The sequence below is a fragment of the Aspergillus bombycis genome, assembly GCF_001792695.1.
Source record: "Aspergillus bombycis strain NRRL26010 chromosome Unknown contig00052, whole genome shotgun sequence".
NCBI lineage: Eukaryota > Fungi > Ascomycota > Eurotiomycetes > Eurotiales > Aspergillaceae > Aspergillus > Aspergillus bombycis.
In genome coordinates, this window is record NW_019170054.1 from 95520 (window position 1) to 109416 (window position 13897).

The 13897-nt window shown below is 48.1% G+C and overlaps 6 protein-coding genes across 6 annotated transcripts; 4 read left to right on the forward strand and 2 right to left on the reverse strand.

The window, feature by feature from the left end:
* Positions 1-1854: 1854 nt before the first annotated feature.
* ABOM_007444 (uncharacterized protein) lies at positions 1855-2233 on the forward strand (the record flags this gene model as incomplete). Its single annotated transcript, XM_022534573.1, has 2 exons — positions 1855-1882; positions 2013-2233. 2 exons carry the CDS (start codon positions 1855-1857, stop codon positions 2231-2233), a joined length of 249 nt encoding a protein of 82 aa, XP_022388368.1.
* Positions 2234-3825: 1592 nt separating this feature from the next.
* Positions 3826-5611, forward strand: ABOM_007445 (putative MFS alpha-glucoside transporter; the record flags this gene model as incomplete). Its single annotated transcript, XM_022534574.1, has 3 exons — positions 3826-4149; positions 4225-4464; positions 4529-5611. 3 exons carry the CDS (start codon positions 3826-3828, stop codon positions 5609-5611), a joined length of 1647 nt encoding a protein of 548 aa, XP_022388369.1.
* A 241-nt stretch (positions 5612-5852) lies between these two features.
* Positions 5853-6903, reverse strand: echA (enoyl-CoA hydratase echA; the record flags this gene model as incomplete). Its single annotated transcript, XM_022534575.1, has 4 exons — positions 5853-5902; positions 5952-6497; positions 6559-6696; positions 6759-6903. The coding sequence occupies 4 exons, from the start codon at positions 6901-6903 to the stop codon at positions 5853-5855; spliced, it is 879 nt and encodes a 292-aa protein (XP_022388366.1).
* A 513-nt stretch (positions 6904-7416) lies between these two features.
* Positions 7417-8216, forward strand: ABOM_007447 (Rer1 family protein; the record flags this gene model as incomplete). The annotated part of the gene is made up of 4 exons (XM_022534576.1): positions 7417-7485; positions 7548-7686; positions 7772-8071; positions 8137-8216. 4 exons carry the CDS (start codon positions 7417-7419, stop codon positions 8214-8216), a joined length of 588 nt encoding a protein of 195 aa, XP_022388367.1.
* Positions 8217-9435: 1219 nt separating this feature from the next.
* Positions 9436-10575, reverse strand: ABOM_007448 (MGR2/ROMO1 family protein; the record flags this gene model as incomplete). The annotated part of the gene is made up of 6 exons (XM_022534577.1): positions 9436-9559; positions 9685-9775; positions 9829-9858; positions 9920-9946; positions 10003-10091; positions 10442-10575. The coding sequence occupies 6 exons, from the start codon at positions 10573-10575 to the stop codon at positions 9436-9438; spliced, it is 495 nt and encodes a 164-aa protein (XP_022388360.1).
* Positions 10576-10987: 412 nt separating this feature from the next.
* Positions 10988-13293, forward strand: ABOM_007449 (putative cytoplasm to vacuole targeting Vps64; the record flags this gene model as incomplete). Its single annotated transcript, XM_022534578.1, has 2 exons — positions 10988-12109; positions 12163-13293. 2 exons carry the CDS (start codon positions 10988-10990, stop codon positions 13291-13293), a joined length of 2253 nt encoding a protein of 750 aa, XP_022388361.1.
* Positions 13294-13897: the final 604 nt, after the last annotated feature.

Sequence of the window (13897 nt, forward strand, 5' to 3'; positions counted from 1 at the left end):
GGTGCATGTGTGGGCAGTCTTGATAAGTACGGCAGATCTGCCAACACATGATTTTTAAACACTGTATCAGTATTCACTATCTGTTTCAATTTCGGAAGCTTGACGATTGTTCATTCGGTCGGTAACTCTCAAGATCTTTGCAAAATACTGATATTTCAGGATTAGGAAAACATGTCGGTTTCTCTATGTTATCTTCACCTATTGTTATATACGGCATACCGACCACCATGGGGCCGGTACTTGGATGCGGGGTGGGACGCTCAATCTATGCCACATCTTCAGGCTGCCTGATGAGGATGGCCTAACGAAACAACTACCTTCAGGCATCGCCCGATAAGCTAGGTGTACCTCTAAAATGGCGAAATCTCGGCAATCACGACTTGGTGGACAACAAATACAGCACGTTAGCACGCACTAATTCATGACAGCTTATGCAGCTCACCTGATGTGTATAAAGTAAGGACAATCTTGTCTTGGACGAGACGCCCGGAATGCTCCTATGTAACTCAGGACAGTGGAGCATGGTCGCCCGATTGGTGGTCGCTTTTCCATATGGCGATAGCCCACTTCGTGAAGAAAGGATGAGTGGGGCATCTCGTCCAATCTCAACGGTCAATCCCACCATTCTGCATACACCAGCGGCTTTCCCAGTCATAATAGGGTCCGGTATTTGCCTACAGCAACCGTCATACTGAAATCCCCACAATTCAGACTCTTTTCGTTGGATAAACCTCAAACCAACTTTAGGGAGAATTGACACCGCTGAATGATGTGATAACGGTTGGGATTGTTCAAACCTAACGCACACTCAAGCCAAGTTGACCATCTTCCGCATTCATCCGAATTGTTGATTATAGGGTCCTATATGATCTTATAAGATATATAAATATCCCAAGTATTTGGGCCTGTCCTTGTGGAACAATCAACTTGGTGCCGAATCCGGCACAATAAAAGCCATTATATTAAAGCCTGATTCTTGACGGAGGATAATCGAGAAACATGTTCCCAAGGAACAATTGCTGTCGGGCGAAATTATTCAATGAGCTTTCCCATTGCAGTTCGCATAGAATGCCTTGGGGCATGCATGCCAGCAACATCACTTGAACAAAGGGGGTGTAACCGAAACCGATGACTTGCATCTCTTCCTATAGTCGAACAATAATTGAAAATGGAATTAAGGTTCGCGTGTATACAGCCTTGTAGCAAGCAGACCTTCTCGTCTAAGTGCCCTCAATTAATAATTTCTTGAAGATATAGTGCAATATCGCCCATGTGTACCTTCGAATGTGGCTAACAAGACACCAATAGCCAATAACTCATTCGGTTCAGACAACTACATTACCGTTGATGCCAGGTGGTCGTAAAAACCCACTTTATGATGAGTGTAGCCGACTGTTGCTCGTGCCGAACATCCTTGTAACTTATACATACCATTCTATCAGTCGAGATCTATCTGCATGGCACGCATAATCTCGCATGCGTGATGACGGAAGAGGCACTACCACACGTATGGAGTCCATCATCGGCAGAAACAAGATATACAATCTTGGTCTTCACATTTGCATCATATCCATAAGTTTCATAGGGCGATATCAGTCGGTCGCTTATTCTCCGAGCGATCTATCTGACATAATTGGCCGGGTGCGACGCCGTTGAGATCAGCCGATGATATCATAGTGGGCAAGTTGAAACCTGCAGGCCTACATATAAGAACTGCATAGATGTTAAAGTCGACTTCAGTATTGCTAGTTTGGTTATATCAAAATTGATAAGTCTGGTACAATATCTATATTTAACTTGGTGAAACAACTACCTTCGTTAAATCACCCGCATCTCACATCTTCCTCAAACACAATGTCTTCCTCCTCTGATAACCAGAACCGTAAGTGTATCCACTGCTCCCTTTCTTAGAAGATGTTCCATGAACCTGTAATTGCATCTATTGATCTTGGCCGCATTTGTTGGTCTATACGACCTACTTACATGACTAGTGGTGCTAACAGACGTTGTAGCCGGCCTGCTTGGTGGGCTCGGCAACACCCTGGGCAAGACTGTGGATGGAGTAACTGGTACCCTAGGCACCGCCGTTGGGGGATTAGGAAAAACCGTTGGTGGAGCGACTGAGGGCCTGGGGAAGACTGTCAGCGGCACCAGTGAAGGGCTCGGCAACACCACTCAGAACGTTGGAGAGTCGGCAGGGGGCATATTCAGCAACAATGAGCAGAAGAAGTGAGAATATCTCACGTACCTTCCGGTCATTCAACAGGTATCTCAAGGTGTGACTTTTCAGGCTTTGACGGCTTTGATTTTTCTTCGTTATGTTATTACTAGGTTGCTTTCATCCGGTGGCAGGTGTGGGTTGCATGCTCTTCTGCCGATGTATTATTAATTTGGCGACCGAGATGAAATTGTTGCGTGATATTTAGTTTTCTGACCTGCTTCTATCATGGGAGTCAATTATATAGAACCCTAAGTGTTTTGAGTTAAAGCCCTTGTTGACTAGGTGCAGACATTGATGATTGTTCCAAGGGTTGTAACAGATGTGCCTGGTCCTAATGAGCTTTGGCCTGAAGTGGGTAGCGATATGTATGTTGCTAACTACAAATATGCCCTCGACAAAAGAACTTACACAGGATACCTATGGCCTTCTCTAGACGCAAAGACAGGGCAGGTTGCTACATTATAGCTCAAAATCTTAATTTATCGGAGAATACGACTGACCATGGACTGAAGCACGCAATGCCAAGTATAGCTTATTTAGATAAATGGGACCACACTCATATATCTAATATCCTGAAGTATTACAAGGTTATTTACGAATTATCCTTACTTTTGATGTGCAGCGCGTATGTCACTATCCAGCATGATATTAATGAATCCTCGATATATGCTTGTAGACACGTGCAAAGATGAAAATCTCCAGCTCATCAGTATCACTTGTTTAATTTATTATATATGACTAAAATGTATAACAATCCTGGGAATGTCGAGCCCTAATTTCTTTGCTTGCCTTTCGATTCGTTCGTTCTTCCCGCGTGTCACGATCTCACATGACAAATGGTAGGAACTTGAACCTGGCAGGGGAAGGTCTAGACCAGAATTGGTGATCACGGGAACCAGCCCAGGAGTACAGAGAGAATTCCTACTGTACGAAGAGCCCTTAAGCCATGATAGCCTTATCCGGGATTCGAACCATTGGAAAAGATTTGGCGCAACTCGATTCCACTTCTGCGCTCTGCTTTTTCTATCGACATCGACATTTATAACCTTCTGTTCCGATCTGTTCTTTGTGATTCCTTCCTCGGGACAGAATCTTCCCACTGACAGGGAGCTACAAAACCTTGCGATTGACTCCGAACGCCCAGTTCCATCAGCAATCCAATGGGCGAGACAGACTAATGGCTTGGCCGCCTGTGATCTGCTACAGAGCACGAGTCAAATCTCCGTTTCCCCGCAATTTAAATCCCCAGTCTCGTGTTAGTCCCGTTTAGGGCTTCCCGAATCCTTAAAAATTCCCTTTTCCCCTTTAGTACAATTTTATTACCTCGTTGGCGTCCAGGCCGGAAAATTTTCAACAATCCAACCAGGACGTCCTCCCCTGGCGATGTTCCTGGGCAGAAGCGGAAGTGGGGACTTGAGAGGCCCCGCCGAGCCATAGGCCATAAATTTCTAGCGACGTCGTCCCACTGGCCGTACCAGAAGAGGAACCACCAGTGCAATCTTTTGTCCACGATTGTCCATCCCTTTTCTCCCCAGGATCCCTTTGCTACCATTTCTGTCCCCCCTTTGCCCTTTCTTCTCAACTGGGGACAGTGATTGACCAGCATGGCTTCCTTTAAGCCTCAGGATGCCATTGACCCGGCAGACGAACACTTGCCAGAATCCCGCAACGATCGTCAGGACTCCACGGCATCCGCGGCCAAGATCGTTCATAATGCGAAAGCCGCGACAGATAAGGAGCAGCAGATGACCCTGTTGCAAGGCATCAAACTTTACCCGAAAGCTGTCGCGTGGAGTGTTTTCATCTCTACTTGCATAGTCATGGAAGGTTACGACATCAGTCTGGTCAACAATTTCTACGCTTTTGATCAGTTCAACAAGAAGTACGGCGAGCTAACGGCAGATGGGACATATGAAGTACCGGCTCGGGTATGCCTTTTCTTATCTTTTCTCTTTCTTGCGAACCAGCCAAACGTATGAATGTATACTGACAGAATTTTCTAGTGGCAAGCAGGTCTGAGCAACGGTGCATACGTCGGAGAAATCATTGGGCTTTTTATCAATGGATGGGCTTCGGAACGGTTCGGATACCGCCCTACTATGATCGCATGTCTCATCTTGATCACTGCGTGGACTGCCATCTTTTTTACCGCACCAAACGTTCAAGCATTACTCGCCGCCGAAATCCTCGCCGGTATCCCCTGGGGTGTCTTCCAAACACTCTCGGTCACATACGCATCAGAGGTTTGTCCCGTTGCTTTGCGAGTACCTGACAACCTATGTCAACTTTTGCTGGGGCCTGGGTCAGCTGATTGGTATCGGTGTAATCATGGGAATGATCGACCGGACTGATGAGTGGGCATATCGAATCCCGTACGGCTTGCAATGGATGTGGCCGGGACCCCTACTCATTGGAATCCTCCTGGCCCCTGAGTCGCCGTGGTGGCTTGTGAGGAAAGGCAAAACGCAGGAAGCCAAACGAGCCCTTCAACGGTTAACTAACGCGAAACGAGACCCCGACTTCGATCCAGACGAAACCATTTCCATGATGGTTCATACCACAGCACTCGAAGCTAAGATTACGCGAGGTGCTAGCTACTTCGACTGCTTCAGAGGAACCGATCTACGGAGAACGGAGATCGTTTGCATGGTATGGGCAATTCAGAATCTGAGCGGTAACTCCTTCTCCAATTATTCCACATACTTCTTAAAGCAGGCTGGCTTAGCCACCAATACATCCTATGCTTTTGCCATGGGGCAATACGGTATAAATATGGTGGGCGTTTTCGGGGCATGGTTTCTCATGACTCTGGGAATCGGTCGCAGAACTCTTTACCTGTACGGACTTTGCGGTCTCTGTGTCATGTTGCTTGTCATGGGCTTCCTCGGTCTGGTTCCAGACTCACATCGGGACCAATCATCTCTCGCGACAGGCGCCATGATGCTTGTCTGGGCTCTGTTCTACCAATGCACTGTTGGAACAGTTGCATACTCCCTGGTCGCCGAACTCTCAACCCGCCGATTGCAAATCAAAACCGTGGTCCTTGGCCGCAATCTCTATAATATTGTCGCCATTGTGTGCGGTGTCCTGACCCCATATATGCTCAACCCAGAGGCTTGGGACTGGAGTAATTTCGCGGGTTTCTTCTGGGGTGGAATATGCTTCCTGTGTGTCATTTACACTTACTTCCGCGTCCCGGAGCCCAGGGGTCGCTCCTTTGCTGAGCTGGACCTTCTCTTTGAACGGGGTGTTAGCGCACGCAAGTTCGCTAGCACCCAAGTGGATGTCTTCGACGAAACCATTGAAGACCAGGTGGTGAAAGACTATCAAACACAAAAGTCGGCCACAACCGACGTGGCTCAATTAGAGAAGCAAGCTGGGTCATCATGACACTGTTATCCTATTCTCGAACATAATATCATATCTAATGCTGTACATACTCTAATCATGAATACGATTTACGTTACGATGCTAAGTCCGATCTTAATTGTCAACGTGCGTTGGCTACAATATTAAAGCGATCGGTTATTGCTGTTCTTGCATTAATGTCTTAGGGTTTTGTTTTCTGTCAAATTGTCCTGAATGGCGAAGCCAGCCGGGGGTTCTGGAATATCGAGCGTTCCAACCAAGTTTACTCATTCGACCACTCAGGCTTCTTCTTCTCGGCAAAAGCAGTCATGCCTAATGCTATCAGCAACGCGCCACAGTAAAGGATCCAGAGGCAACTCACCGATTTTCTGGTCTTTACTTCCGAAAAGTGCATGGAACAACCGCCTCTCATACTCGACGCCCTCTCTCAAGGAGAGTTCTTGACTCTTGTTCACCACCTCCTTGCCAGCAACGACGGCAACACGGCTATATCCTGCAATCGTCTCGGCAGTCTTGAGGGCCTCCTCGAGCAGCTCATCCTTACCCCCTTCAACGACTTTCGCAGCAACGCCCCATTCTCCCGCTTCCTTGCCGCTGAAATTCTTTCCGGTCAGAATCAGCTCCATGGCCTTGCTCTTTCCTACTGCACGAGTCAGACGCTGTGATCCGCCCGCACCGGGGATAACGCCTAGTTTGATTTCCGGTTGACCGAAGGTAGCATTCGAGGTACAGTAGATGATGTCGCACATGAGGGCGAGCTCGCAGCCACCACCAAGGGCATAGCCAGACACTGCGGCAATAACAGGTTTACGGATACTGTTGGCGAGGTGGGACCAAGGGGCGATGAAGTTATTGCTATAGGCAGCGGAGAAGGTCAAGGGCGCCATTTCCTTGATATCAGCACCAGCTTTGGTTGTCAGTCAGCCTAATCGTGCATTATCAAATCTAGGACCAGATAGACACAATACCAGCGAAGGCCTTCTCGCTTCCTGTGATAATTATGGCACCAATATCCTTGTCCTCGTCGTATTTGGAGAGGGCATCGTTGATCTCTTTGAAGAGAGGGCTGGAAAGGGCATTGAGGGCTTTAGGGCGGTTCAATGTGACTATCGTCCCAATGAGTAACGATTGTTTGCTTTATTAAGCGCAATAAGATGTGTATACATACTCAGCCCGACACCAGGCTTGGGGCTGGAGGTCAGGATGTGCTCATATCCTGATGCCGAGGAATACGGCCTAGCACGGGAAAGGTACGAAGTCAAGGGGACGGCAGTCCGGGAAGACACCAATCGTGTGCACTGTCGGGCGAACATTGCGGCTGCTATGAAATCAATTGAGGTCAAGCGGCTTGAATCAGATAAGATACAGATGATGGACGTAAAAAAAAGATGGGATTATTGTTACTGTCGACAAGTCCCTATATGCTATTTGTAGACGGAGCTATGACGCTCCCCGCAGCCGAAGCGAACCGTTCCTCCGAGGCAATGCGCGCACGTGAACTGCTGGTACCTGTCTTAAATAATTTCTGAGTAAGCAAGGGACAAATCCAGGCTAGCGTAATTGTACCGCCTTCCAGTGGCTGGAATCCCGAATGCGGTTTAGCTGACAAGCGCAGTGGACAAGTTTCCTGCGTCTGAAACAGATATCCACGCATTTCTCCAGTGTGTAGATAAGTTCGCGCCTCCTCTCAGCCTCCGGACCACAGTCGATTGGTTTTCTTTTGAGGAATCATATCGTGCATGAGTAGTACGGATATCAGAGGCTTCTGAGATATTTTCCGTTATCTTCTATCCTTTTCTCTCCCCCACCTTTTCCTTGTTTACGCCATGGATGTCCCTGAGCCCGAGCAGAGCCCGTTCACCGCGGTGACTGCACAGACGTCGAAGCTCGCCAGAGTACGTTCAATTCCCGGATACAGGTGTCTTGATTCGGCGCAAGATATGGTCTATGATCGAAGAACGTCACTGACAGCTCCAAGAAATATCAAACCCTTCTCGATGCCTCGACACCGTTCACTGCCTACCGCTGGATCGGCACCGTCGTCCTTCTCATCATCTTCTTCCTGAGGATCATCCTAGCTCAGGGCTGGTACATCGGTACGGAGAATATCCGATTTCACCTCTTTTACAAAACAAACTACCAATCATAGAAAGCATGCGCTAACGATACATCACCCAATAGTCGCCTACACTCTCGGCATCTACCTTCTGAACCTCTTCCTTCTCTTCCTTCAGCCCAAGTTCGACCCCTCTCTCACTCAAGACGAAGGTCTCGAGGATGGCGACGCAGCTGCGTCCCTCCCCACCAAGCAGGATGACGAGTTCCGCCCGTTCATCCGCCGTCTTCCCGAGTTCAAGTTCTGGGAGAGCGCCACCCGCGCCATCGCCATTGGGTTTGTCTGCAGCTGGTTCAGCGTCTTTGATATCCCTGTGTTCTGGCCTGTGCTCGTTGTGTACTGGATTATTCTGTTTGTTTTGACCAGTGAGTCTCCCCTTGGAAATTTGCACGGGTTTGTTTAGCGGTACTAACCGAGCGATTGTGTGCAGTGCGCCGACAGATCCAGCATATGATCAAGTACCGCTACGTGCCTTTCTCTTTCGGCAAGACTAAGTACGGTCGGTCATAAATTGGGAATTCATAGTCTGTCTCCCGATAATGATTCTCGTGTTCAACTGAGCGGGGCCACTGCAGACCTGGCTTCTGCATGTCTTTCCAGCTCGTCTCCCTTTTTAATTCGTCTATTCTTGACATGATTAACGTGATCTTGACCAAGCCAAAAAGCGGATTGGAAAAGAAAAGAAGAGGGTCCTTGATATTAATTATTGACGAATGACTGTTCATGTGATCGCCTTCATGAACTGATGTTTTCATGTACAGAGTTATAGTCTGCTTTTTTCTTCTCCTTCCTTTCCATGTTTTTAAAACATTTATTTCACACATGTGACTCTAGATTCTGTCTGTAGTATAATTGTGCGCCAATAGACCGAGATGCTGCATATTCCTATCTACTATCATATATACAGCAGTCCAGATACGCCACTGCTACGATGAGTAGTCTTGCCTTGCAACGAGCCTGCCTTGACCGAACATAAAAATACATGATCTCTCCCTGCAGATATCCATACTTTTTTTAAGATGAAATAAATAAAGAAATAAAGGTGCTTTTAAGGCGATTCTCGGGCAGCATTCAGAAAAAACTCTGCTTGATCTACACAAGCTTATTTGTTTGAGTGGTCAAGAACCTACTTTCAAGTGCATTCCACTGCATGATGTTGGTACCAATCATATAATACAATTCTGGACAGCTTGCATCTAAACATAACGTAATATCGTTGTCTCGGATATTTATTACCTTTAACTTGAGCAAGCTCATAATATGCGCTGCTCAGGATCTACGGTGTGCTGCAAACATGAAAGTTAGACTGCCATTAGGTTACGCTACTATCGAGCGGCTTGGTCATCTTGAAGATCGCCCTACTCCCCGTTGATTGGGCCTGTAGGAGCTGACTCTACTAGTCCTATAGTGAGATTTGAGTCAATCGACTACCGCATTCTTCAGGTCGTTTGCTCATGACCATCCTTCATTAACCGGTTAGCTTTGTTGTAACGCCAAGAGACATCCTGTCACCGGGGCCAAAACTGTTTTCAATCCGCCCCGATGCCCAGACTGTATGTACATTATGCAGAGATCACCCCTGCCTCTTTCCATCCGCTCTCCTGCATTACCTGTTGACCCGTGGGTCATACAAATTGTTCACCAGGATAAATACTATTGTACAGATAACCCGCGGGAAGTTTCACGTTCCCACCGTTCGACTGCTGCGCACAAATCGGTGAATGTGCGTCTACTGGCGCATGGGCCGCAGAGGGCTTTGGCGCGGAAGCATCATCGGGGGACCGCGAGCGCGAAGCCAGGCATCGTTGTGAGGTCCTTCGGTACGGATAACGCTGCCAATGGACATAAAGAGACTGCCGATAACGAAAAAGATTGGTTAGCAAGGTATACTTCACCACATGGCCTAAATCAGAAGAGATGCGCATGTTGTGTTTGATAAATACACTACCACCATAATAATTCGGAGGTGCAAACGTACCCGAAAGTCGCCCCAGAGCCAAGCATGTATTTACCCAAGGTTCGCATAACACCGTTGGGTCCGGCGCCGTATTGGAAGATAGTGACAGTTCCTGATGTATGATTAGCAAGCCTGCTGGGACTCACTGCATAGAAAGCAACGAACCGATGATGAAGCCCATGATACCGCCAACAGCTGGAGAAACACTGTTAACAAACTCCTCTAATGTGACAATAGTATCTAGGTTATGCCTTACTTGATCCCATCATAGCACCCATCTTCACTGCAAAGAAGGTCAGTCAAACCACGTTATTCTGTTGCCCTGGAGGAAGAACCTACTCTTGTCGAAAGTGGAGGGGCCGTGGGCCTGAGGAGGTCCTGCAACGACGGGCATGTTGTAAAGCGGGGAAAGCTGAGCCAGGGGTATTCTAAGGGAGTAAAGATAAATCGACGAGGAACTTGCAGGCAAACTGCAGTTCTTTTCTCCTTCTTTCAGAAAGGCTTATAGAGGTGTAAAGCTCCGACGGTTGGACCACCAAAACCGGGGTTATTCCGCCGGTGACACGTGACACCGCCTTCCGCTTAGGGAAATCATGACCGTCGAGTCCCCATCGAGGCGAAGACCTGCTTAGATAATCTACACGTGTGGTTTTTCACGTGATAGAAGCCTGAGGCGTTAGAGATTCGTGAGCTGACCCTCTCAACCGTTGCCCATGCGACTTGGTTTTCGATCTGCTTCAATCCTCTGCATCGAGTTATTACGCTTTTGGCGGCTTACAAGCCTGTGCAAGGCGGTATTACCGTCTCGTGCTGCTTTCTTTTTCCCCTTTGGACGGCGTTTTCACCGGTCGCTGTGCGGATTAGGCCAAGACTCCACGCCTCCTTGGTCTGAAGCACCCATTGCTTTTGCATCCGAACTCCACATTATTTTGATCGTCAGCATTTGTACTACGGAGGTAAGCCTCTCCTGTCTTCTGTACCCCTGTGGTCTGGACCCTTTTTATTTCTTTATGTCGCTCTCCCCTCGCGAGGAACCGGATTGCTGTTTAATTTGACGACTGCGGCTTGATGCTAACGTGACCCTCGATAACAGTTGGTTGGAATACGGAATACGGGTCATTGGCGCACCACACATCCCTTAACTGCGATTTGGCTTTAGAAACTGTCGCGAAAGAAAATTATCGGTGAATTTCCGACGATTGGTACTCGAGTTGTACATTTAGACGGTTGATTCCTCGCTGTTTTCTACCTTTTTTTTCACCCAGTGCCTATGAGATAAGGTAGCCCTGAAACCAGCTACGGACTATCGCCGGTATCCTTCTCCATGACTGCTGTGGCATCGCCTCCTAGTGTGCAATCGGGGCCTCGCTTGGGATGGTACGAATCTGGTAACGGAGGACAAGGAGCTCTGTCTTCAGTGAACGGGGAGGAAGTTTCACGCATGTTTATGCCACGGAAGACCATCCAAAGATCAAATTCCTCCTCTTCTCTGGGATCTACTTCGTCCACGTCGACCGTGACATCAACTCTGCAGAATACTAATGCCGGTCAAAGCCACAACCCTGAATCAGCCACTTGGTCGTCTAAAAAGAAACCTTCGCGCAGCCTGTGGCCTAGCTCTAAGTCAGAACCAGTGTCCGGCGTGAGCAACGCACGCTCTCAAGCAATGCCCGCATTTTCCTCCGGTCCCACTGCCTCATCGGCTATGTCCGCCATCCATCACCAGCCTTCTTCCATTGTTCCATCCCAACATATGCTCCAGCCCCAACAAAATGGCATCCGCGCAGGGAGCGCACCTTCGGGAGAACCGCCCGCGATTTTGACGCTGGTGCCGCTCAACGGTACATTTGAAAAGAAACAGATTAATGTGCCTTATTTCCCGGATAACGTTCGAATTGGCCGGCAAACGAATGCAAAAACAGTACCTACACCGGCGAATGGATTTTTCGATTCCAAGGTGCTCAGTCGACAACATGCCGAAGTTTGGGCTGAAAAAGGCGGGAGAATTTTCATTCGGGATGTGAAGTCGTCGAATGGCACGTTTGTTAACGGAACACGGTTGTCTCCGGAAAACCGCGAGTCAGAGCCACATGAGCTCCGTGAAAATGACCAGCTGGAACTGGGAATCGATATCATTAGTGAAGATCAGACAACGGTTGTACATCACAAGGTCTGTTGCAAAGTGGAATATGCTGGGGTTTATGGCACCATGCCGAATATTCTTGATCTCACACTTGGAGATCTGGACCCTGCCTCAGGAGGAGGCCTTCTACCCTCCCCCCTTAGCCAGCCTCTATCACACATGCGAGGGCGATCCGGGAGCTCGCTGAGCAACCGGAGTGTACAGAGTACAGCCAGCAGTCAGTTCAACGCGCTACAGCAACAGCGGCAAATGAATTACTGGAATTCTCCTATATCTATTGAACAAGTTGTTAAAAGACTTACGGTATGTGCCATGGTATCTGGTTTCAATTCCAATTGCCTCCTAACCCTCTATAGAGCGAAATGAAACAAGCCAAACAGCAGTCACAAGACCTACGCCAAACGGACGAATTCTTGACTAATCTAACGAAATCAGGCCATCTTGAGAAAGAACGAGTCAAGAGCTCGCCTGCAGACAGCACTTCGTCCCGTCAAGTCAATGGCAGGCCAAAGATGCCTCGGCTTGATTCTTTCTCTCGCTTTTCTGACCCTCCCGCCCCACCTCCACAACAACCTCTACCTGAAAAGCCCGATGCCTTGCCACGTAATGGCACTGACGCTACTTCTCCTCTTAAGCGATCCGATACAGAGAAACCAAAGCTTGGAGCCACAAGCTCACCTGTCTCTCGTGAATCGAGTCAAATCCTATCGTTGATTGAAGCTCTGTCGTCAGCGAAAAGAGAGCTCGACAGCCAGGGTGCTCGTGTGAAAGAGCTAGAGAGCCTTTTACTTGAAGAGCGGACTGCGCGGCAATCTGCAGAAGAGAAGGCCAAAAGTCTCGAGATGAGGGCTAAGGATAACGAAATAGTTGCAAACCACACTATCTCTGATTCTCATACCGTCAATACCCAAGAGACTTCTGCAGAACAGTTAGGTCCTGAAGAGACGCTAGTAAATGGTGTGTCACCGGAACCTAGCTTGGAAGATTCTATCTCAGAGGAGAAATCGGCGACCACAAACAATAATGATTTGCAGCAGCGCCTTGAGGCGATGATGGAAGAGATGGAAGAAATGAGGAAGCAAATCACGGTGTTTAGGGACCGCGCTGAGAAGGCCGAGAGTGAGACGGCTGAGACCAGAAAGTCGTTAGCAGAGATGATAGAGACTCTAAGACGAGAGCGTGAAGAGCGCTCTGAGGCGAACAACGAGTCAAGGACTCAGGCACAGGATGCTACCAATCACTCTAGTTCTTCTAGCGCAGATGAAGCGAAGAATTACCCAGTCGCAGATGGTGAAACGGAACCAGAGTGCACTGGAACACCGCCCGTATCTAAGGAGGCCGAAATCTCCGATACGACGTTTGCAACGCCGCCCCGCAAACATGATGTCTTGCAGCACTCTAGCCCATACGCGTCGATGCTTGGGGTCGTTCTTCTAGGTGTAGGGCTAATGGCCTATCTGAATGGATGGCAGAAAATGGACAAATGATTGTCCTTGTATTTGTTTCAAAGCAAAGGCCCCAACCTTGCTCGACAAAAGAACTTCCAGAGGTCGACTCTTGGATCCTTCACACTCTTTGGACCGCTCGTTTCATTTCTTTTTCCTTCTCACTTCGCTTCGATCTTCGCATTTGATATCATTGTGTTTTCATGTATTCTGCAGATGCTCAAAAGAGTATTCGCTCAGTTTGGTGTAATCTTTATCTTTTTCTCTTCCCATTTCCGCTTTTATCGGCAGTTATCAGATTGCATAACTCGCATGACCCTCCCTTGTCATCTGCTGTTCATTCTCATATATCTTTCCTGTACTGCATGTTGTTCCAGTTACGATCTTCTGGCAACAGCAGGTTTCCCCGCTTTTTTCTTCTCTTGATTTCACTCTACGTTAATGTTTCCTTCTTCATGGGCAGAAGCAAGTCATATAAGGCTCACCCGCCTTTGTGTATTAGTCTATCATAGCAGCATCACTTCCCTTGGCAGTTCCAGTGTTAAGCAAAGCGACGAATGATTATCGATATGTTTTTCCATCATCTCCTCACTCCAGCCTTCAAGGTACCATTTACCGATGTCCTATTCTCGTTCGGCTGAGTTCA